Source organism: Colletotrichum graminicola (genome assembly GCF_000149035.1).
Source record: "Colletotrichum graminicola M1.001 genomic scaffold supercont1.63, whole genome shotgun sequence".
NCBI classification, from domain to species: Eukaryota; Fungi; Ascomycota; class Sordariomycetes; order Glomerellales; family Glomerellaceae; genus Colletotrichum; species Colletotrichum graminicola.
The window spans coordinates 109,694-132,941 of record NW_007361067.1 but is presented as its reverse complement, the minus strand read 5'-3'; the positions used below and the strand labels follow the sequence as shown (position 1 = coordinate 132,941).

General features: G+C 51.9%; 7 protein-coding genes across 7 annotated transcripts; 3 read left to right on the top strand and 4 right to left on the bottom strand.

Moving 5' to 3' along the window:
• Nucleotides 1–877: 877 nt before the first annotated feature.
• Nucleotides 878–2,713, bottom strand: GLRG_10606 (ENTH domain-containing protein; the record flags this gene model as incomplete). The annotated part of the gene is made up of 4 exons (XM_008101291.1): nt 878–2,169; nt 2,231–2,451; nt 2,504–2,573; nt 2,641–2,713. The coding sequence occupies 4 exons, from the start codon at nt 2,711–2,713 to the stop codon at nt 878–880; spliced, it is 1,656 nt and encodes a 551-aa protein (XP_008099482.1).
• A 2,325-nt stretch (nt 2,714–5,038) lies between these two features.
• On the bottom strand, nt 5,039–8,507 carry GLRG_10605 (MOZ/SAS family protein; the record flags this gene model as incomplete). The annotated part of the gene is made up of 3 exons (XM_008101290.1): nt 5,039–7,689; nt 7,738–7,785; nt 7,832–8,507. 3 exons carry the CDS (start codon nt 8,505–8,507, stop codon nt 5,039–5,041), a joined length of 3,375 nt encoding a protein of 1,124 aa, XP_008099481.1.
• A 909-nt stretch (nt 8,508–9,416) lies between these two features.
• GLRG_10604 (uncharacterized protein) lies at nt 9,417–9,920 on the top strand (the record flags this gene model as incomplete). The annotated part of the gene is made up of 5 exons (XM_008101289.1): nt 9,417–9,464; nt 9,530–9,622; nt 9,684–9,687; nt 9,754–9,848; nt 9,900–9,920. The coding sequence occupies 5 exons, from the start codon at nt 9,417–9,419 to the stop codon at nt 9,918–9,920; spliced, it is 261 nt and encodes an 86-aa protein (XP_008099480.1).
• A 257-nt stretch (nt 9,921–10,177) lies between these two features.
• Nucleotides 10,178–11,368, bottom strand: GLRG_10603 (PP-loop family protein; the record flags this gene model as incomplete). The annotated part of the gene is made up of 1 exon (XM_008101288.1): nt 10,178–11,368. The coding sequence occupies one exon, from the start codon at nt 11,366–11,368 to the stop codon at nt 10,178–10,180; it is 1,191 nt and encodes a 396-aa protein (XP_008099479.1).
• Nucleotides 11,369–12,383: 1,015 nt separating this feature from the next.
• GLRG_10602 (ribosomal protein L7Ae/L30e/S12e/Gadd45 family protein) lies at nt 12,384–13,579 on the top strand (the record flags this gene model as incomplete). Its single annotated transcript, XM_008101287.1, has 4 exons — nt 12,384–12,386; nt 12,663–12,737; nt 12,806–13,315; nt 13,379–13,579. The coding sequence occupies 4 exons, from the start codon at nt 12,384–12,386 to the stop codon at nt 13,577–13,579; spliced, it is 789 nt and encodes a 262-aa protein (XP_008099478.1).
• Nucleotides 13,580–17,521: 3,942 nt separating this feature from the next.
• Nucleotides 17,522–18,414, top strand: GLRG_10601 (carbonic anhydrase; the record flags this gene model as incomplete). Its single annotated transcript, XM_008101286.1, has 3 exons — nt 17,522–17,537; nt 17,607–17,717; nt 17,813–18,414. 3 exons carry the CDS (start codon nt 17,522–17,524, stop codon nt 18,412–18,414), a joined length of 729 nt encoding a protein of 242 aa, XP_008099477.1.
• A 495-nt stretch (nt 18,415–18,909) lies between these two features.
• On the bottom strand, nt 18,910–19,783 carry GLRG_10600 (nuclear transport factor 2 domain-containing protein; the record flags this gene model as incomplete). The annotated part of the gene is made up of 6 exons (XM_008101285.1): nt 18,910–19,020; nt 19,090–19,188; nt 19,258–19,329; nt 19,407–19,471; nt 19,574–19,591; nt 19,774–19,783. 6 exons carry the CDS (start codon nt 19,781–19,783, stop codon nt 18,910–18,912), a joined length of 375 nt encoding a protein of 124 aa, XP_008099476.1.
• Nucleotides 19,784–23,248: the final 3,465 nt, after the last annotated feature.

Sequence of the window (23,248 nt, the reverse complement as noted above, 5' to 3'; positions counted from 1 at the left end):
GTAGGCGCCTCTTCCGGCGGTTTCTGCCTGAGGACCAGTTCCGACTCTGATTCGGCCAAATAACAGAGCTCGAGGCTGATGACCAATGAATGGGCTCGATCGGCATACTAGGCAGGAGCAAGGAGGATGTAGCTTCTGCCTAGGTTAATTAGTAATAGTACCTCTGCGCCTGCCCAATCACGAACTCGCTGCCTAGGAGGGAACGCCCTGCTTGGTCACGTCAGGTCACCAGACCACATTTGGGTACATATTGTTGCGACCTCAAGAGTGACCTTATGAACGTAAGTGGGAAGAAGCTCATGTGGGGAACCTACCTGGTAGGCTGACATGAGAAATGAATAGGTACATTGCTGGGTCGGAAGCTACTCGACTACCAGTTTTTCCAACCTACCGATGATGTCTACCTCCTCCCGTACCCTGAGTGTTTCCCCATTAGTTTATCTCCAACCCTAATGGAAAACTCCGACGATGGACCAAAATAATATAATGAGCATATCGTCAGTTTAGTTCTCTAGGATTCGTCCATGCCGAAGCCGGGGAGACCGTTCCTTACATGCACCAATTCCCTCGCCACAAGCATCTCTTCGAGGACCCTTATGACGGGCCACGCAAAAGATAGGTAGCAAGCTCATGTTAAAGCACTATGCGCAAGCTGTGTAAATGTAAAAGAGGAGCAAACCGCCAGCCAACTATGAACAGGAACAAGTTGAGTCCTCTGACGGGTATGTATCCGCATTGCAAAATAAACCCCCCTCCCCCCCAATTCTCTAACAATAAGAAAGTATCTTTAGTAATCATGCCAACTACGACCTACGTGGATAATGCCGATCGCTAGCAGCCGGCATGGACCGACTCGCTCTTATCCACGAAACACAACTTAAAATTGAATGAGGTCTTGCGGCTGGGAATTCTGCTGCGGTGGCCTCGTTGCCGCGAATGGGTTGTTGCTTCCATTGATACCAGCGGGACCCGTCGCGGCAGGCATTTGCGTACCGCCGTAAGAGATGTTGGGCATGCCTGTATACTGTGATCGAAGGAATGGGTTGCTCCCCGTCGCCTCCGCCGTAAGACGTTGCGCACCGCTGCCCGCGCTGTTAACGAACGTCCCAGGGGCCGTGTGCTGCGCGGGGATACGCGTCTGGCCCGTGTTGCCGAACGTGTCCATACCGTCTCCTCCGGCAAGCAGAGCATTGAGCTTCGCTTCATGCTCAGTAAGCTCCTTCTGCGGGGCCCCGAACGTGTTGACGCCTTGGTTGGAATTCGTCTGCGGTTGGTTGAAACTTGGCTGGCTATAGCTGGGCTGGCTAAAAGTGGATAGGGTCTTTTGCTCAGGTAGAGCGGGCATGGACGACTGGCTCTGGGGCTGCGGCCGGCTGAACGACGAGGCAAACGGATTGTTTGAGCCCGTCTGCATGGGCTTCATCGGGTTGGCCGGCTTCATCGAGCCAGTGGACCACGGGTTGTTGCTCCCAGGCTGTGCAACAGGTTCTTGGGGGGCGGGACTCTGAACCTGTGCTTGAGCATAAGGGTTGTAGCCCGTTGGCTGCGGTTGAAAGCCCTGCTGCTGCTGGCCGTAGGGATCAGTCATGTTTTGCTGCATTCCATACACACCACCACCGTAGCCGTTGGGGAAACCGGTCGCTTGGGGCTGCTGATAGCCCGTGTAGGCATTGGGCATGTAACCGGTGGGTTGCGGCTGAAGCTGGTTTTGGTCGATGGGGTTCGCAAAGAAGTCAACGGCACTTCCCTGCTGATACCCTTGGTTGAAGCCGGTGTATTGGGGTTGCGTCGTCTGGACGGGGGTGTCATCGAAGAGTAGTGAAGCATTGGTATCTTCCATCTCACGTCGGCGTCGCTCGTCCTCCTCCTTGCTTAGCTTTATGGCCTTGGCGAGATCGTCATCTTCGGTTTCGTGAGCAGCACGGCTAGCTCTTTTCCGGCGATCCTCCTCCTCCTGGTGCTTGCTGGCCTCGATGGCAAGTCTATACTCGGTGTCGTCCTCGTTACTCATCCGGCGTCGGACGCGCGGCTGCGTAGGGCTAGTATGCTGAGGTGCGAACTCTTCGAGGCCGGTGACGCGAGACTTCCATGACTTGCGATCGCTTCTCTCGGCTCGTAGCCTCTCCTCGTCCAAGATGAGGGCTGTAAGTTCTTTGGCAGCGACACGCACTATTCAGTTGTCAGCAAAGCAAACTCGGAGGTAGTGATAAGAGGTCTATATGTCGCGTACCATTCTGGCCAACGTCTCTACCGTCTTCGTCAACGTATTGAAACTCGCGCAATGTCTTGATGATGTAAATGCTCTGCCTCGCCCATGTAACGACGAGCTCGGAACCCTCGTGCAGGCAGTAATCCAGGACCTTCAACGCTTTCAGGACGTGCCTCCAGTTCTTTCCCTTGTCGTTCAATCGCTTGTCGAGCATGTCCATGATCTCATAGAACTCGGTGGATCTGGCATCATATTCAGTATTCGGCCTGGCCCGTGTGGGTACGGAACACCTACGTATTGTACGTGAGTTGAGCGATTTCGCTCATCTGAGTTCCGGTCGGACCCCATGGGTCGTTGCTGGTGGCTGAAAATGCATGTTTAGCAACGGCATAGGGAAGGAGAGGGAGAAGGGAGCGAGCAGAGCGACGCACCTTCTCTGACCTTGACCTGGACGCTGGAGTAACCCTTGGTCACGTTCTTGACGCTTCGCATGACCTTGGACATTTTGGCGGTTGTATATCGTCGTCAAGGGAAAGCTGAGTGGGCAATGGTGTCTGTAGATAAGGAGCGATGGGATTGACATGCGATGCCCGGTCTGGCAGGAGGTTGGATGTGGTTCGGGGAAAGTGGGCTGCCAGATGCACTGGACGACGGCGTAAGAGTAAGGTAAGGTGACCAGGTGCGATTGGGCGGCAGAGCGCTTGGGCCCAACGCAGGTGGAATAATGATGCGACGGGCAAAAGCACAAAGACTCGGTCGCTGTTGACAGTGTTGATGGACGGCGAGATTGATGCGCGGCCAAGCAACAATACCTGCCGACGATGGAAAAGCGAAGGTTTGGATGTGGGAGGGGCGGTTGTGACGACAGTACGGTCCCACGAATCGAATGGCGGCTGAGCGCTGAGCGTCGCAAGCCAAGGGTCGGTTCTCGTTTGGGGGGTGTTCACTGAGGGTTACGGGTCGTAACGGTCGACTTCGCCAGCAACTTGGAAGGGTGGCCCAGATGAAGGTTGAACGGGTCTTATTGCGCGAAGTCGCGGAGGCGAACTATCAAGTAGCGTTTTCTTTTCTTCCTCTTTTGTTTAGTGACGATGGGCTCGGTGTGATGATTGAGAGTTAAGATGCGGAAAATGGTGTTTGGAGACGAGTAAAGTTTGTCCAGGTCGGTGTGATCGGATGTTGGTAGAAACAAGGCATTGGCAACTGGCAGTGGCATGGGCACTAGCTGTGGTACTGGGCGGCGACGCTTGCGTGCCCGTGTTGAAGTGTCGCACACCCACCTCTTGAGGTCCACGGGTGCGTGTGCGTGCGTAATGCCACTTGGCGAGCGGAGATGACTGGGCGACTCGGGCGTCGAACGGCCTGTAGGTACAGACAGGTAGGCTGTGGAAGGAAATCGCCCTCAGTCACACCACAAGTACCCCAGGGCGCCATCTTGCAGAGGCAGTACATCCGTGACACCTGAAGGGGCAAGGTGCTGACGGAAACCTTGATGCCGGGACATCCTCGCCGAACGGTACATACCTACCTATTCGTACAGACATGAACATTGATTACACCGTCTCCTCACGCTCGCCACCTAGGGGCTTTTTAATTCTGTGTCTAGTCCTGCATCGAGCCCCCCCCCCCCCCCCCCCCAGTCGTGGTCACAGATGAGATTCTGGCGATGAGAAGAAAGAGCAAATGAGAAGCATAACATGACGCTGCTATACTTGCTGTTCAAGATATGCCTATGCTGTATCTATACACACGTCTTGCTAGCCTCGGTTTCAGGCCTCTTAGCTGCCTGTGGCGAACGAGAATGAGAAAGCTTACAAGCAACCCGTGGCTTGGGGTGCATAACATGTACCACCTCTGCTGAGCTAAGGTACATACGTCAGGTGAGAGGCGAAGGGTGATATCAACCAAGGCTACCCTGAGTCCCCGACGATACTATAGTGTAGAAGGTTGGGCGGAACAGACTGGGTGGTCCTATGGTTATTATTGAGTGAATGGCGACGTGTAGGTGGTTATGAGATCAGAACGAGACAAGCCGTGGATTGGTCAATTACCTCGCATTGAGCACAGAAGAATCGTCGTAAACTACCTACCAAGCTAGATTTGTGGCCCTCCAGCAGTCTTTTCATTCATCGAACAGGGTTCTTGCATGCGTCAAACAGCCGTAACGCGCTTACCTACTTGCTCAGGCGGGTCACGCTCCAGCTATTCTAGGTACCTTCCAGCATGCAACGGAGAAGGAATGGTGAGCTGCAAGGTCAATGACTGATGCTTTCGAGTGACCTGCAATGCCGTGCGCCTCAAACAACTGTCACACATTTGTCCAAGCATGTGAGGCCATACCCCTTGCCATGCTAACCAACACATAAAAAATATGACTGCCTGCGTCATCACAGCCGTGCCCGGGAGCTTACTTTGGCAGTACCTAGCTTGGAAACATAAATATATGTAATTGGTAAAACCATACTTCAATACACCAGGATGCCAAAAGTCGGGGCCCTGCCTGCTCACATTCTTAGGAGCGCCGTCAAAGCTCATGCGCCCCAATAGCTGGTCTGAAGCTTCGTACAATTACAGTTCCAATCCTACCGCGTCCAAATAGGCTGCTCAGGCCAACGGGGCCAAGCACTTGCATCTCTGCATAGCCGTGTCAAGGTTACACTACGAAGGCTAGCATCTGATAGCCTGTCACTTCACATCCTCGATCACCAGAGCTACAGCAGGTGCTCGAATAACATGCCGCTCTTGCATTATCAGATACACTATAACAATATCGTCTCAAATACCACCAGAGACCACAGTAGTAAGGGGTATCGGCTGTCTGGCATTCACTCATCTCTCTGCATGGCCATCAGCTGCACCGTGGCTGCTGTAGCTGCCCCCAGCTGTCTTTTCGCCGGTAGCCTCTTGCGCCCCATCCTCGAATTGCACCCGAACTACATCAATCGTCTCCTTACTCTCAGGCTTGAGTCCTTCAACCTCTTGATCCTTGGACGCCCCAAGACTCGCAAGTCTTTGCTTGTCCTTGACCCAACCTGGTGGAAGACCAGGCCCACTGTCGGCATTGCCATAATCGCTTTTCTTAGTACCCTTGGGCCATCGGCCCGGTCCGCGCCCTGTTCCACCCGTTTTCCGCCGCGATGAGGACGACGAGCTTTTGCTCTTGGGTCGACTTGCAGTAGGTCGCCTGGCGCTACTGCCACCGCCGGATCGACGCGGTCGCGGGTTGTTGCTTGTGCTTCGCGGCACAGATGGCCGAGGGACGCTTGGCCGCGGCCGGTCGGAACGTCGGCCACCAGGAGGCGGGTACACTTCGAACCTCGACGGAGGTACGTCCTTGTACATGCTGGACCAATTACGCCCCATTGCCTCTTCAGGTGTGGCCGAATGAGGCACTTCACTGGGTTGAAACCCGACTTCGTTGACTGTTTCACGGCTCCCGTCCCCGCTGACCAAGCCATCCTGGTGTGACTCCGTTGATTCGTAAATATCGGGCTCCACCTTTGAGCCATTGGTATCATTGCCGGCGCTATCTGCACTAGCAGATAAGACATCGACAGGTGTGTGAAAGTTGTCAACGATGCCCTTGATTGGAAGGCCATTCACCGCTGGTTGTTGTTGTAAGGAAGGCAGCAGTGTCTCTTGAGCTGGTTTGTGACTGTCGTCTTCTTCTCGCGGTGCTATCGCACTGATGGCTGGACCAAGCTCGAAGTTTGTGGCATTGCCTCGTCCCATGACGTATGGTGTCCAGGTGAGCGCATCTGGGTACAACTTGACGTAGTTCTTGGCCTCCCACTTCGCGATGTATTCGTTACAGTACGCTAGATCGACGCGGAAGGCATACAGTTCCGTTTGGGGATCACGCACGAGACATCTGAGGCCTTCGAGGGCAGAGATGACATCGTCGGGAGTGAGCCCCGTATCGTCCGACATTTGCCGAATACTCAGACCTGGGGCGGCTGATTTATCTTCTTCGACGTGGTCCAGTAGGTACCGGCACAGCACCAGCCTCCAGTAGTTGCGGTAGGAAACGAGACCCATGTCTGAAAGTGGTTTTTCGGGCGATCCGGTTTTGCGTTCCACGCGAGTGAGCAGGTAAGAGAAGTCGATCAGCAGGTTTCCGTAACCTTTTCGCTGGTGTATAGGCAATGTCAGGATGCATGAGACGTTGTTCTGACTGCTGGCTCGTTTTTCCTTTGAAAAGTAACCAACGAAGTGATAGCCAAGTGCGTCGTATTCGCACAGGACATAGAAGAGAAACGGCTCCACGTCGTAGTAGAGCGTCTTGGATCCTAGGAACAGCTTGGCAAGTAGACAAAGATTCTGGCAATAGACCGGGTTCTTTCGGCCGTCCACCTCAAAAACAGAGACGGATCCATGGCGATATATTTCGTCGCCCGGCGGGTGTTTTGCTGGACACTTGAGTTTATGCCGCCAGGCAACATAGTCTGAGTTCATATACTTCAAGCAGAACTCGCAAATGTAGAGTGTTCGGTTCCGACTGTACTCCTCGGGGTAAGGAGCAGCATACCAGGTGTCGATCTCCCAGCCGCCAAAGTCGATGCACTCGATCTGGCTCGCCGGGCCAGAACTCTTTTTGGACCTCTTCGCAGGCGTCGCTAAATTGTGCTGGACGCTGTGGAGACGAGCCCGCCAAACCTCCTCTGCTTTCTGCTTGGCTTCGTCGAACCGCCGACGATCATCGTTGGTAGGTAGTGTTCTTGATGTGTCGGCTTCAGCTTCGCTAAGGATGCCGCCGTAAGGTTTTGTTTTGACTTCATCGGTCTCTTTGTCGAAGAAAGAATAGAAAGGATGTGCATAGTCTGATGAAGTGAACGAGGCCGTCATGGAGGCGGCCAGCCCATCATGAGGCGGCACAGTTGTGCTTACCCTCTCAACTCTTCTTCGGTTTGACGCAGATTTTTGGGATAAGACTCGACGAAGCGCGTAAGGTTTGACGCGCATCTTGACGACGACTGAGCGAGTTTGCCGGATGACCGTTACCGACTGGGATTTGCGTGTGGGGTTAAGGCGCAACTTGCGTCGTGAGTCCTTGTCTCTGGTCCCATTTCGACCATCTTGCGACGCTCCTGCACCGTGACATGACTCCCGGTCTTTGGAGGCGTTGCGCCGGCGCTTTCGGAGCGACATGACAATGTCATCCGCCTCGACAGATGATGTTTTGCGCTTGCGAAGCACACGGGATCCATCGATTGGATCACCGTCGAGAAGCAAATGGTTGAAGACTGAATGGGAGTCGGGTTTGATGGTGCCTTTTTGAGGTGGAAGTAGGTCTCGCGCAACTTGGGAAGCCGTTGATCTTCTGGAAGACGGTGAGAGCTCGAGATCGATTTCGTGTTTCTCATCATCGTCATGCTCATCGGCGTACTCGTATTGCTGCTTCTGAGTAGTATCGGCTTCCGCATCATCAACCGGCGCATCTGCCCCCAATGCACAATCGAGACACTTCCATTGAGAAAGACCTAAGATCACACGTCAGTAAGAGCTATAACCAGTGGAGAAGAACGTACTGCTTTGTTCCTGAAGAGCGCCGGCTTCCCGGGCGCAATGCTGGTGTGCTAGGTACCTTTAGTCAACGCCTCGCTTTAGGGCAGATTCACTTACAGTTTTCGCCGCAGTTGACACAGGTCAAGTAATCTTCGAAGTCTTCGGCAGGGTCGTGCTCTTCGTCTTGTTTGCAGAATATACACATGTTAGGTGCCGCGTCCTCCGATTCCTCTTCGTCATCTTCATCCGCTGCAGCGACCTCCTCCCAGGCAGCGTCCTCTTCAGATTCGATGCCAGATTCACTGTGAGAATCCGAATGATCACTGTCCTGCTCATCTGGCTCCTCGTCGGTTTCGCCTGGTCTGATTTTGACAGCGCCGACGCCCTCTGCCTCGTCCTCGTCGATAGCTTCCAGCAAGCTACTACTACGGCTTCGCGCGCCGCCTGAAGCATCATCTCTTTCGTCTTGTTCCATGCGCTGCTCTATATCATCGTCAGACTGATGATCTACCTCATCGTCCATCGATTCCTGTTCAGAGAGCTCGCTATTATCGTCGAGCTTCTCGCCCATCTCAATGTCGTCCTCAGCGGTGCTTGCGTCTCTCTCCTCGTCTTCATCGCCGACTGCATCCGAAAGTTCGTCATCGTGTGTATTAGGGTTCGTCAACGGGCTTTCGGTGGTTTGTGGTAATCGGTCCGAGGGAAAAACTGGTGCGTCCTCGAATTCAGGGTCTTCGTCAGATAAAACCGCGCTCTGCTGCAGCTCTTCCTCGGTGAGTTGCGCGCTTGCCATCTTGTCCAAGGTGCTTTGCCCCCGCGAGATATTACAATGATCGTTGAACAGTCAGAGCTACTGTTTCAGAATCCGTTCTTCAAGAACAAAATTCGGGGTCCACAGCCCATAGCTAGCACGGAAGGGTTGGAAGCTTAACGAGAACGGCGCGTAAGAATTGTGATGGTTCGTCCTATTCTGAGCGGAAGTTGTAGTGGACAGGGTGACAGCGCGTCTAACCGTGAGCGGCGTTGCGCGTCGATGATGCGCCGTCTCTTGTGGTTGTTGAATGATTCAGGTAAATAGCGCAAATCGCGTTGTCGATTTGTTATCAGGAAACCCTCCAAGCCGGAGAAAAGCCACCGGCAACTTCAAAATCGTGTTCGAGGCGCAAGAAATGACACGCTGCAGGCTCTCGGACTGGCGCAATCTAAGGGATGTAGCTTCCACGGCTATGTTGGACCATGGCGCGTACAGTATTCTTCTATCTTACACACCGTATATGGCAGGCACGAGGCAACGGAGCAAAGATGCGTTTAGTGGACCTATATTTTGCGCTCGGAAGCCCATAGGGAGACAGTCGTCTCAAGTCTCCGTTTTCGCACGGTGGCGAATGGTGAGCTCCTGGGACAATGCACGATGGTGGGTAGCTCTGTATCCAATCATATCTGCCGCAAAAGGACTCAATCAGGAGTATATGTCACGTGATGCAGAAAGCTCCAGTTCGATGAATTCGCGACCTACTGGGGACTAGTAGCAGCGCATCGCTTCAGTCAAACTGATTGACAACCTTGGGATACCGGAGTTTGACACCACCCGACCCGTCTGCCGACAACCCGACCGCAAGCTGTCGCTCTTGTCAGCCTTGCATCTTTTCGAAATATACAGATACCTAATTGACCGCAATTTGCCGAACGGCCGCCCACCATAATGCCTGTTCCTTTCGAGACATTGATTCCTTATGGAATCATGATTGCCGTAAGAGCTGCCCTGCGCCAGCTATGACGTCTGCGCAGTCACGATAGGAACTAAGGTCTATACAGATGTTTGGTGTCACCGGTGCTGGACTGCATGTCATCAAGGGCATCCAGAACGGTGGAAAGAAGCCTCGCTGGGGTTTGGACCAGTGGGATCGGGTAAGTACTCTCTACCTGGACTTGTTATGATCACATTATACTAATCAGAGTATGCTTTTAGCAAAGTATGTACCTCTAAAGAACCCGAACGACCTATCACTCGACCTCGGACTAATAGAAATGATCCTCAGTGATGGACCGAGACCGTAGACTTACGGGCGACCTTCGTGGACAAATTGGAAACCACGAAGCGCCTCCGGGCTTCGAGCTGAACAACCCTTGGAGAGTATGTTTACTTAAGTGAACACTTTTGGAAAGAGCTAACCAAACGGCACAGTTAGAGAAGCGCATCTCGTAGAAAGCGGCAGATACCGAAAGCATGTATTCTACTAGAAGAGTATGGCATCTTACGATGTCTGGTCGGCTCCAGCTATCCAATTAAACACCATTTTCAGTTCAAAAAACTAGCTACCCACCTAGTGGTATCGTTTGCTTTTTGGCAACCCTGGCATGTGGAAGTAGAGACTAGGCATGTTGAGGATTTATTGACCAAAGGACTGTGCAGGCTATTGAAACAACCGGGGTAGTGATGTCCTTCTTCAACCGAAACCAACTCTAGCCTATACGAATTTGCGCCTTGTTCTTGTTCAAGCCATCCACCAACAAACAGGCTTGGCATATAGCCTGACTGGACATGTAACCGCACCTTTCGCACTTGCCCAATGTCTGTAAAGGGACACTGGGTAACGCTCGGTTTGGCAAAGGTTGGTTCTTGGTTTGTGTTCGGTTATCCGCAGCTGCGGTCCTGGTGAAGTCTATCTCAAGATCATCGTCAATAGTTGCTTGGCTTAGGCTTGCATCCAACTGAGCAATTTCTTTCTTTGAAGCCTTGCTCTGCTGCGATCCACACCCAGTAGTATAATCATGTTCAGCGTCGCGGGCAGAAGATCCTCTGCAAGCATAAGTACTACTTTGTCCGCCAGCAACAAGACGTGCCATGTCTTCGCCACTGCGGACGATGTCGAGGATAGCGCTTGGCCGCACCCGCTCAAGATTCTTGATCAAGGTACGAGCGGTCCCTCGAAATGCTTCAGGGCTGTATATGCACTCGGTACTGAAGTAGTCGAGCTTTTTGTGGTGTGCATATAGCACAATCTCTTTCTCATAAGAATACTTGAGGGGTTTGCTGCGCTTGACATCGCAGGTGTCGTCTCCAGTAACGATGCTTGTGCTCCGGCCCAGGCGAGGTAAGTCGCCTCTTAAAAGGTTCATTAGGATAGTTTCCGCAACGTCATCTGCGTTGTGGCCAGTGACGAGGTGCTTGATGCCCAACATTTTGGCCCCACGGTCAAGCGCCTGTCGACGAAACACGCCACAATATGTGCAGTTGCCCTTCTTTCCAATCGTTTGGACGACCTGGTCCATAGTCCAACCGTACAACTCATCGTACCCAATAACCGTCAGAGGCATCTCATACTGAGTGGCATTTCTCTTGACAGTCTCCAGGGAGTCGTCTCGGTAACCCTTGATTCCCTCATCAATGCTAAGAAGCACAAGATCCAGACCGTAATGATAACGCTCATTGAGGTCTTTGAGAACGCTCGCCAAGACGGTCGAGTCTTTGCCGCCCGAAGCACCAATAGCCACCTTTTCTCCCGGAGAAAACAGCGCAGAGGAGACGATCGTATGGTGCACTTCCTCCTCAAAGACCGAAATGAAACAGTGCTTGCAGAGCTTCTGATGGTTCTTAGGACGCTTGACGAGGGCGCGCTCCGTCTTGCACTTGGCGCACAGAACAGGAGCCATGTTGGTGACTGCGCTTGGGCAGCTTGCGGTGACAGCCACTGGCCTTGCTGTTGAGGACTAGATACAATGTGTCGGCTCCTTGCAGAAGAGTAATGATTCCAGCTGAAGTAGACAGTCGCGACGGTGATTCAGCTTTGCTACAGTCTTCAGCAGGGGGTTGTTATCGGTCAACCTAACCCGCGTTGGAATCGAAGCTCCGTGTGATGGCCTGGGAACCTGATTACAGGGTTTGATGAAGGAATTGAGCAACGACCGAGATCAAGTGTTGGGACCCCTCTGTGTCATGCCGGTAGACCTGATCGATGGACCGAATCTACGTGGATAAAACTCTTTTTGCGTTGGTTATCAGACAGAGCCAAGAAGCTGCGTGCATGATGTATAACGACCTTGGGGCAAGACTAACGGGGGGGGGTTTTTTTGCTTGGCGACGCTGACTACAAAGTTCTTTCAGTACGTACCGCTTAGCTAAGAAGACCTTGACCTGCCGGATGCTATGTCAGTGATCATTTTGGACCTCAGTGAACCCCAGCAGCAGATAGTTGAACGACCGAAAAAAAAAGTCCATTGTGCCTCCAGAAACTCATACCAGATATCGGTAGTTTTAATATTCTCGAGAAGACTCTGCTATGAAAAACTGCCTTGGTACAGCCATGAGGAAATAAGGAAGTCGAGTAGCCAACATGGGTCCGTGTGGTTGTTCACAGTCCCAGACCTATCTAACAAACATGCCAATCAAATGCTGCGCAGAATTCAAAGAGATGACAGAAGCTGTCGGTGCATTAAGGTCACGTGGAGATAAGACTAGCTTGTCCTCCAAGCCTGGAAGGCGACTCCTTATCGAGAGTCTACGGCCACACTTGCCCTAATCGTTTTTTTTTTCCTCGCTCTCGGCCCACACCGCGAGTCTGAAAGTCTTTTCTTTCGTCTACCCAAAAAAACTGTTGACACTTGCACTTGTTCTTGTGTCCGTCCCTCATTCATCCCCGCCCACGGCAGCATCACGACAACCGACAAAATGGTGAGTACACATTGAGTCTTCGACAATTCTTTTCGCACTCGAGGCAATTGTCTAGCGATCGCTCGGATGCGCGCTGTGATATGATTTTCCATCTTCCCATCTGCTCCCGGCACGCTTGCGTGTTGGGAACGGGGTAACGATGATGATTCTGGCTGGAGGGGACGTGTGAGGCGTCAGGGATCCGTCTCTGATGCTTCGCCGTCTTTCTCTTTAGAGTTCAGGGAAGACTCAAGTTGCTTTGGACAACTCGCTGATGTCTTTCTTTCTCAATGACAGCCTCCCAAGTCCGGTAAGAAGGTGGCTCCCGCCCCTTTCCCTCAGGGAAAGGCTGGCTCCAAGAAGGGTCCTAAGGTAAGTCCGATGTGCTCATTCTTCCCCAATACTCGCGCAGCATCATTGCGGCTGACCACGCGCTGTAGAACCCTCTCATCGAGCGCAAGCCCCGCAACTTTGGCATCGGTCAGGATATCCAACCCCGCCGTAACTTGGCCCGCATGGTCAAGTGGCCCGAGTATGTTCGTCTTCAGCGCCAGAAGAAGATCTTGAACATGCGCCTCAAGGTCCCCCCTGCGATTGCCCAGTTCCAGCACGTCCTCGACCGCAACACTGCCGCCCAGGCCTTCAAGCTCCTCAACAAGTACCGCCCCGAGACCAAGGCCGAGAAGAAGGAGCGTCTCGTCAAGGAGGCCACCGCCATCAAGGAGGGCAAGAAGAAGGAGGATGTCTCCAAGAAGCCTTACACTGTCAAGTACGGCCTGAACCACGTTGTTGGCCTGATTGAGAACAAGAAGGCTTCCCTCGTCCTGATCCCCAACGACGTCGACCCCATTGAGCTGGTTATCTTCCTTCCGGCCCTTTGCCGCAAGATGGGTGTCCCCTTCGCCATCATCAAGGGCAAGGCTCGTCTCGGCACAGTCGTTCACAAGAAGGTATTTCTCCATTCCTGCTGTAGTCGCAATACCTTGCTTCTTGTTCATGCGCTGACTCTTCAGACCGCTGCTGTCCTTGCCATCACCGAGGTTCGCTCTGAGGACAAGACTGAGCTCTCCAAGCTCATTTCCGCCATCAAGGACGGCTACCTAGAGAAGACTGAGAGCGCGAGAAAGCAGTGGGGTGGTGGTATCATGGGCGCCAAGGCCCAGAAGCGCACCGAGAAGAAGCAGAAGGCTCTCGACAACGCCATCAAGGTCTAAGATGGATCAATACCCGGACTGCTTTAGTTTATTAGGAGACTAGGCCACTGGAGGTTATCGGATTCACAAAAATTTGGCATGGCGTCGGGATGACTATTCTATTGGGTTTCAAGTTCATGCTTCTGTTCCATAATGCTGTGCCTCGACGACGCATGTCACTTGCGTCGCGATGCGTCGTGCCCCATTCCCGACCCGAAGGAATGCATATCTCACCATTGAGTGAACGGCAATCCAATGTATCTGCCAGAAGCCCGAGTTATATGTGATATAATCAAGCCATTGATGACATTTACCCTAGAGAATCGGGATGCCAACGTGACCGTTGGTAGGTTCTCGTCAACAGTGGCGACGCCCAGTCGTATGCTGAGTATATATAAGTAAGTAAAAGGTTACCCGACTTTAGACAGAGGACTCAAGGGAGAGGTTGCCGTCGATATTGAAGCCCGAGGAGAGGTAGTTGCCCGACCTGCCTCCCATCTGGTCATGTGCGAGCCATTGTAGTGTAGTAATGCAATCTCAGGACGCTGAAGCGGACTACCGTCCGCACTCGTCAGTTTCGCAAACCACTATCGATTAGGCTAACGGTAAAGGGTATAGCGGCCGCTGAGAAGCGACTAGCGTTACGGCAGAAACAGAGATCAGAAGTAGGGACCAGTCACGTGCTATATACGTCAGCAGGAGGTTTAGGTGCAAGCCTGGCTGGCTGGCTGGCTGGGTATGGGTGGGTTGACCGCCTGCTATCTCCAGTTTAGTGCGGTGATCATACACTAGCTTCTACTGGTAATTCTCTAGCTATATTCAGCTAGCCTGCCTACTAGTGGCTTACGAAACTGACGAGTGCCGACGGTACCTAAATGTGAGGAGAGAAAGCGGGAGTTAAATAAAGCATCCGGTCACGGTTGGCGGTGGGGTTGATCGGCGACAAGGACTGTTCCTACAGAGGTGGGGTTGATCTAGATCAGTTTGCTAATGTCTCTTGACACAAAACTCAAAGTGCTTCAAAAGGATGAGAAACGTCTGAGATAGGATTGTTGTAGGTACGAGCATCACTACCCAAGAAAATCGAAATGATGCGGTCCGCACTTGAGTATGTGGAGATGCCAGACCTGTTGCACGCCAAGCCAACGAATATAGCGGTGTATCCCAATCATGGAGGTACGAATACCGTAGCATTCTCGGCTTTTCAGCCAGGAGTGCTTATCTTCTTCCGGCCCCTGTCGTTCTCAAGCTGCCCACTCGTGCTTTGCGCGTGTCCGCCGCCATTGCTTGCAGACAACACTGCGTCTGTTTAGGATCATCCGGTCTGGGCCGGATATCTATTTGGATGGCTCATTTCGGTTGACACATGTGTTTCTTTGCCGCAAACCTACCTCGACTGCACCCACCCCGGTTCTGATTGTTCCCGGTCCGGGTTGTTGACGGGAGTCCCCCTTTATTTTATCCTCCTTGAACTCGAAATCCGTCGATCGGCACAGACTTATCAGCCGGCTCATCGCCATCAACTTTAAATGGCAATCCAATCTAATGGCCCGACCCACCCTATCCTCTCGGCACGCCTATTTGTACATAATTGAGCGCAATCGGCATCTGCGCTTTATGGTATGAAGAGCGGCGTTGAGCCCCTCTATGTCGAGACGAGGAGAAGGCCAGTTGAGTGTTTGTGACAAATGGCCGGGCCACTTTCCGCTCACTTCTTCTACCTGGGGAATTGCCAATGAAACTATGACCGGGAACATTGTAAGCGCCTGTCCGGACGTTTAATGCGAGTATGGCATCACTAACTGCTTTCGGGCTAGTTGGTAGCCATCAACCGCCCTGCTTCATTGCTTTATTGCCATGCTCTGCGTCTCCCCTCTCCATCATCCCCTCCTGTAGTCAATGAGGCGTACCGGCTTGACTGGCAAATGACCCATGCCGGCGACCCTCCCGGTCCCAGGACTTGGGGGGTAGAGATTGCGGTCAGTCACTTCAACCCCCGGAACACGGCACACGCTGCCCAAGTTGTCAGAGGAATGCTGATCAGAACGTGGACTCCGAGGCAGATTCGGGGGAGGAACATAATATTTGGTGGACAAAGAGAGCACGTATCGTTGAAGATACCTTCCATGCCAGTATGTTGAGGTGCACATACACACCGGTACGCGACTGTTTCAGAGCCGGGAAGCGCCCTTGACTCAACTAATCCTCGCCAGCTCGTACCCGTTATGATATGCCTCAGAACCACCGATCCCAGCGGACCAACGATTAGATGAGCGTTTCCCGTGTTGTTGTGGATTGCCATATGTCCAGTCCATATAGGAGCGGCCTACAGGGTATGATGCTTGCTCTGTCCATGCCAGGCTAGGACGGAGGTACTTCAACTGGCGGAGAATGCTAACCCTAGGAGACAATCACACGCAGACGATACTTCTGCCCAGATCTGGTGGACAGAGTTGTAGTCAACTACCGATAATACCGCCCTCGCATCTATTCAACGAGTCCCCCCCCCGCTTCCCCCCCTCTTGTCCCATTACCGCCTTTTTCGTCAAATCAGAACAGCTGCTATAGGAAATGTCAGATTTGCCGTGTCTTCCGGTAAGAATCGCTAATACATGGCGCCGGGAGGTCGGCAGGGCCGGATTATGCTTGGGTCGTTGTCCAGAATAACAAACACTTCAAGTCGCAATTTGAGTTAGACGCATCGAGGGGGGGGGGGGGGTCCTCCCGTTCTCTCCCCTCAAGCCCACCATCTCCCACCTTTACCGTCTGCCTTGTGCTAGCTAGTCCCTGGTGAATCCAGGATGACACGTTTGGTATTTCGGGGCGACTCGTCCAAGGCTTGGCTCTGTCTCTGGGTGCGGGCAGCTTTTCATGAAGTGCCATGGTCCCCCGGTCCCAAAGGACGCGAGATGCACGAACATGCCCTGGTATTATGTGTCGTTATTGCCCTCCCCGTCGCCCTAATATATCCATCCCCAAGCAATATATCATCATTCTCTACTTATATCACCTTCATCCTCTTTATCCTCGTCCTCGGTAGAGTTTCACAATATACTCTATCATAAAAACTGCGTGTAGCATCTCAGTTGCTTCTGCAGGATCTCGAAACACCTTGCTTGACGCTTTTCTTATTATAGCCTGCCCCCCCCCCCCCAGCAACCCACGTCTTACTTGCAATTTTTCGACTATCTCAACGTGAGTCTCATTAAGTCTCCTTGACACGGTTGGTTGCCCTTTGCTCTGCCATGCACCAGATACCACGTTCCACCTTCAGTCACCCGCCCACACAATCTTTGGGCACTTCCCTACCTCTCTTCCTCTTCCTCTCCCTCTTCCTCTTCCTCTCCCTCTTCCTCTTCCTCTCTCCTCCCTCTCTTTCCCCGACAAAGCCTCAATATTCTGTTGCTTAGGCCGATTGTCATAATGCATCTAGCCCGACATCGCTGACCCACATTCGAGTAGCAGCATAATCCTACAAGGAGATTCAAGGTCACACCACATCATTCGGCGCCCGCCCTCCCATCACGTTGGACTTGATAAACCCCGACTCTGGTGACTCTCCAACCATTTTACTGCGCATATTATCGGCTGTTGAAAATAAGTTTGCCTTCCAACTCAACGCTGTTGTGCTCCCCACAGCTCCGACCGGCAGTCTCCCTCCCAGACAAGATTTACTGGGTTTCTTGATCCTGAAGCTTCGGAAAGAGACAGGACTCTAGTGGCCGGCCCGGGTCCTCTGTCTTGGATCCAACATAAGCACCAACCAGGAGGTCTCATATAATAGTTGACTCCTTGGCTAAGCAACTCCAGCTGCGCAGGTCTCAGCTGGCCCTCAACCGCACTGCGTCCAAACAAGGCTAGCTAGCAATAAGGCGACTCCGACTGTTCCTTTTGTATCAGTTTTATCGATATCCTTTCAAGCCTCCTCGCAAGTCAGGCTGCTTAGTGGTTGAATTGACCGCAATGGCGTTCCAAGACCGTAAGCACCACTAAGAGCCCTCATGGTCTACCCTCACATGTCACTGATGCAGCATGTTCGTCAATACAGAGAACAAGTTCTTGTACGCTTTGAGCTCGAACCAGGCATGGGCTGGGTACAAATCGCACCAAAACCCTGCCTTCTTCAAAAACCTCGCTTCGGGGCAGTCGCCCTCGATATGTAAGGCTACCTAGCTTCCACGCATACCGGCTGCTAATCACGCTCGCCGCCGACAACGTGTTATCAGTTATGTAGCTAACAAGGTATGGCAACAGTGTGGTTAGGCTGCTCTGATTCAAGAGTGCCAGAGACAACAATACTCGGGCTTCAGCCCGGCGACGTATTCGTCCATCGCAACATTGCCAACATCGTCGCGCCCACGGATATCAACACCTCAGCCGTCATCGAATACGCTGTCGTACACCTCAAGGTCAAGCATGTTGTCCTCTGTGGCCACTCGGCCTGCGGTGGTGCTAAGGCAGCGCTGGGCGATTCGCGTGTCGGAGGCGTCCTGGACACCTGGCTTACGCCACTGAAAGCGGTTCGCGTTCAAAATGCCGAGGAGCTTGCTGGCATCAAGGACGATGACCATCGTGCTGTCCGAATTGCCGAGATGAACGTGGAGACTGGTGTCAAGGTCTTGATGGCTAACTTTACGGTCCAAGAGGCCATGAAGGAGCGTGGTCTTACAGTCCACGGATGTATTTTTGATATCGCTAGCGGTCGTATCCGTGATCTTGGGTTTGGCACCAAGTTTCCGAAGAGCCATAGGAGCAGCAGCATCCTTTCCAACGGCGGGGAGGAAGAGATTGTCCGCGGAAAGCATGCCCAGCTTGTGTTTAGCGATGGAGGAGATGCGTCCATGCTGGTCCGCTGAAAGATAATGAGCGCTGTCAACGGCGTAATCTGGACATACCCCTTCACCTGCCCGCCCATGTGAGGCGATACTTAGCGGTGGCCACAACTGTATCTGAAGGCTTCAGATTTGCTCCGTCTCTGGGGACAGTCGTGTTAAGAAACCAAAGTGAACATGGCACGGGAAACGAAACAGACGGTACAGAGAGGTTGAGGTCATTTTACGAAATCAGAGGGTGGGCGTCAATGGTGTTGAACATGTGTGATGGTAAACTTATTTCTCCAATTTTCAAGGGCCATGCAGACGAGCAGAGCCTTACTTGATTCCTTGCAAAATCCTAAGACAAACCGGGGAAGGGGATGCTTTCATTCCCTGCCTCTACCTATGCCCAGTTCATTGAAGTCGGATGTCTGGATCTCATCAAGTCGTCATTTCCTCTAAACTGCCGGAAGTCATGCCTTTTGTCTCGTGTCGTCGGAAGAAGTGGCACGTGTATCTCGTCAAAAGTTACAACACTTAACCGTAAACGAGCTTGAAGATGTCGTTGAAGACAAAGTAGTTGCCGGTAGGGTCACGCACCAGCTGGAAAGCCTGGGTGTAGTTTTGGGGGCGCTGCTCCTCATCGACCTAGATTCGCGAGTGTCAGAGAATATTCAATGAGGTTGATTAACCTAAAGGATTTAGTCTTGTGCTTACCAAAAGCTGGCCGGTAACGAGAATGATGATGCCGCCCTCGAGGGTGGGCTGGGCATCGAGGGTCGTAACCTGGTGCTTGACCTTCTCGAAAGGAAGAGACTGCAATGGTGTTAGTGTCACCTCGCGGCAGCACCCTAATCCTCTAGCTCTTATCCAGCAATCACATACCGTGAGCTTCTCGACGATGGAGTTGACGCCAAGGGTGGAAGCGGACTCGAAAGTCAGCATGGATTGCTCGCGCTAGTTTTGTCGTTAGCTTCGCAAGGCCAGCCGATCGAGAGATGAAAAATAAAATAGAAAATCGGTTGGTATCTCACGTAGAGGCTTGCAAGTCCCTTGCGGTCCGAGTCAAATTGGTTATAGTAGAACTCGATGAACTGCTCTGTTTGCGTTCAGGAAGGAGTCAGTCTGGCTTAGGGTCGGAGATAGACGGCAACGGCATTGGAAAGCAGGTTTCGACCTGTCGAGCAACGGGAGCACCTACTTGCGACCTCTTCAAAGTCTGTCATTGAAACTTAGTTAGCCACCTTTCCGTACATCCATCTGCAACTCGATGTTGGCAAAAGAAAAACAAGGAATCGTGGAGATGTCGGAGAAGCGGGGCAAAAACACGGCCAGCGCAACGCGAAGCGCAAGTGCAAGGCTGGTCGCACTGGTCGCGGAGGGAGGACGGGATTGACTTACTGCCAGCCATTTTGTTTGATTTCAAAAGAGGAAGGCTATGTTGTAGGCGTGGTCGGTATGTCTATGATGGGGCAAAAAGCGATCGAGAGTCTGGGTGGCCTTTTTTAATCTAATGGGAGAGCTTTCCTCAGGGCAGTCAGGCTGGAAAGAAAAGAATGAGGGGTGGTGGTGACTGAGAGGGGCCGTCCGTCACCTTACAGGGGCACAGCGCACACATCGAGGGCCCAAGGCCGTTCCAGTTCGGGATGGAAGGTACCTAACGCGTGTCGCACACGCTGACGAGGTACCTGGCCCGTCGGGCCCTTTCGGGCATAGGGCAGTATGCCTTCGGGTTTCCTTGTTGACAGCGGGGTTGTCTTGGTCGCAGTGGGCAACCTCTTTGGTTACCGGTATATGCGATTGTACCGCCTCTTATACCTCTTTCACTCATAGATGGTGGGGTAGTCTCGATTTCTTGCAGCCTATGCAATTAAGCACTTTCTGCCTGACGGGACAACCTGCTTACCAAATGCCGGCCGCGCGAAGCGAGCCCGTGTGGGCCGTGCGCTGGACTTATTTCGTCCAGCTACAAAAATTTCAATCCTTTCCCTTTCGCTTTCCTTAATCTACAACACGATATCCCTTTTCAAATAGTCCGAACCTGCTACTTACCAATAGTCCAGCACGCAGGATATCTTAACCTGGTAAGCATCTGCTTTTACTCCCTAACCTCACCCACACGTCCGTGGGTTGCTACATTGATGATCACCTCTTCCATTAAGAACGGCCAACAGAAAATACCATGTTGATTCAAAAATTATCAAGCTCAACAGTCTGAATGTAGCTTACATACAATGCTCTCTTTGGCAATAACAAACTTGTTCTGTCAATGGATGTTTGCTAATCCGGACTTCCACAGATTCACACACTCCGCGCTGCTCAAGAATGCATATCCTGGACCAGATTAGCTCGAAGATAGAAAAAAATGTTATCACTTTACTTGGCCATTAGCAACCACGCACTGCTCTCCCTTTTACCAACCTGTGACATTTTCTTAGAATCCTTGGCTAGCCTGAAGAACCCAACGACTGACCTGACCTTTATGGTCGCGAGAAACGTTGTGACGCTATGCTGGTGAGGCGCTGGCCGTCACTATATTTCCAGATGCCCGACGCTGAGTGTGCTTTCCCCCCCTTCTCAGTAAGGAATAAACGTCAGTCAAATAGCACTGATTCTAACACAACTTGAATGGTGGCCTTATTTTCTGAGCATCTCATCTCACAGAAACGGAGCTGTGGGGGTACATGGAGCGTAGGTTAGTATTGGTTCTAAACGCTTCTAGGACCATCCTGCACCCTTGTCCTACCTTCAAATGTCTTTCCCTCCTTGAGGGAATGCTAAATGCCCATCTGCCGTGGCCTTGGCAACTATGCTTTAGCACAATCTTGCCAACGTCACGGTTCGCCGCTATACCCAGGCCTCAAGAATCGCGTCTATTGGCCGCCTCCTTGACTAGCACCTAGGCTAGCGCCTTAGGCCGCTCAACCATCTTGCCGGTGTCCTGGGTGGATATGTGAAGTCGGGAAAACAAGTTGTAGAGGATGGATCCAGGCCTGTGGGTCTATGGATACGATCGAAGGACTATGTCAGCTGGCATAGCATAGCACGGCGTAACACTCGTGCTGTGTGTTGATGGGCTCTAGAGGAAAAGTGTGTCTTCGCTACCTATGTCTGGGTAAATGAGGGAACCATGGCGCCAAAACGTAACAGAGCTTCAGTAATCAAATTCAAGACGGAGATGGTATACTTACATTCGACTTTCTTCCAGAGAGGCACAGGAACCAGGACAGCCGGTGGCTGGCTGTCGTTCCTGGGATGAGAAGGTGCAATTCATACCTCAGCCTTTCAACTGTAGGAGTTCAAAGGGGCAACTTTCCACCGATTAATTTGCCCATAATAAAATCAAGTACAGCCAATGCTCTTCCTCCCAAGTAGCATCAGCTAACACCAGTTTACTCACCAAGGGGAAACGAAGCTCTATATCTCAATTCAGGCCGGGTACACCATCCCCTCTGCTCAACTTAGCCAGCCGCTGTGTTAAGGAAAAGAAGGACCACCCCACTGCCAAAAGCATCTTCAAAGAGGACAGCATGTCCAACCATATTCATACTGAATGCTAGCCGCATTACCAAACTAATGCGACGATAGGCAAAAACCTATGCCACACTTACAATACTTTGTGTTTTATATTTCTTTATTTAAAATCCCTGATGCGAACCTTGGCTTTTATCTGCCATGTCCGGGTATTTCAACTTAATTAGCAACTTGTGGTCTAGAGAATAGCACCTGAAGATATCATACTTGACCAACCTCCCAGGCATGAGTGCTGTTGGTACAATTTGGCTTGTTTTCGTTACCAAGAGTCCTTATATCGCTGTGTTTCGGCCCCTCGAACCCAAAGCGTACAGCGTCGGACCGCTATACCGAATCATTAGGGATGTTTGGTTTTGAATATGATCTGGGCTGAAAGTCATGTCTCGAGGGATATATGGTTCATTACCTGCCTCCCTCGGAGGGATATGCCGTAGTACTGGTCAGCTCCCATACATGCAAGTTCTTATTGATACGAAATACTCATTGGAGCTCCATGATGCATAGAAAGCACGCCCCCCTCAAAAAGAAATAAACAGCTTGTCTTGGGATAGAAGCCGGGGCTAATGAGACTGCGGATACAGTATCTGAGCGCTGTATTGTTTGAGCGAGTGTCTGGGGAAAATACATTAAAGCTTCCAGCCATGGTGCCAAAGTCACGCCGTGTAACATCATGCAGCTGCCGATTTCCGCGATATATGAGGACGTGAATGACCGAGCCTGGTTCTCGTGAGCCATTGAATCACTGTTCAACTTCTTTTCCGGCGGATTTGGAGGAAATCGACTCTCAACTCTTCATGTGCTCGTTCCCAAGATACCCCTCCAGCTTTGGATAGACAGCAGGAGATCTCAGGGAAGATGTGAGACAGTGTCAACAGTTAATGTTCGTCCAGTGCGACGAGGTGAAATAGAGATGAAAGACTGCCAACTATTATGCTGGGGAAGAACAAGAATGAAAGGACATGAGACCTTGTCATTCGTTGGCGCGATAATTCGTCGGTTGCAGGGAAATATATTATGACAGCGTCTAGAGGTATCTCCTAGTGTGGTGTCTATCAATGATGTTGAAAAGAGACGGATGAGAACAAGACGTCTACGGAAGGGAACAGCAAACGACGGTTCGAAACATGACACAACACAAACGCATACATGAGCAGGCATCACGATGGGCACAAGGTGGGTGGTTGCTTAGATTGACCGACGAATTGCATGCAATCTATAGTCTGTTTCCCGAGGCCCCAAAAATGCAATGGCCGTCGCATTACGCCTATACAGCAGACGTTGTCGCCTGCGAAGAGAATCGAAACCGTATTTCGTTCCACGATATGACTTGTTTACTTCCGGA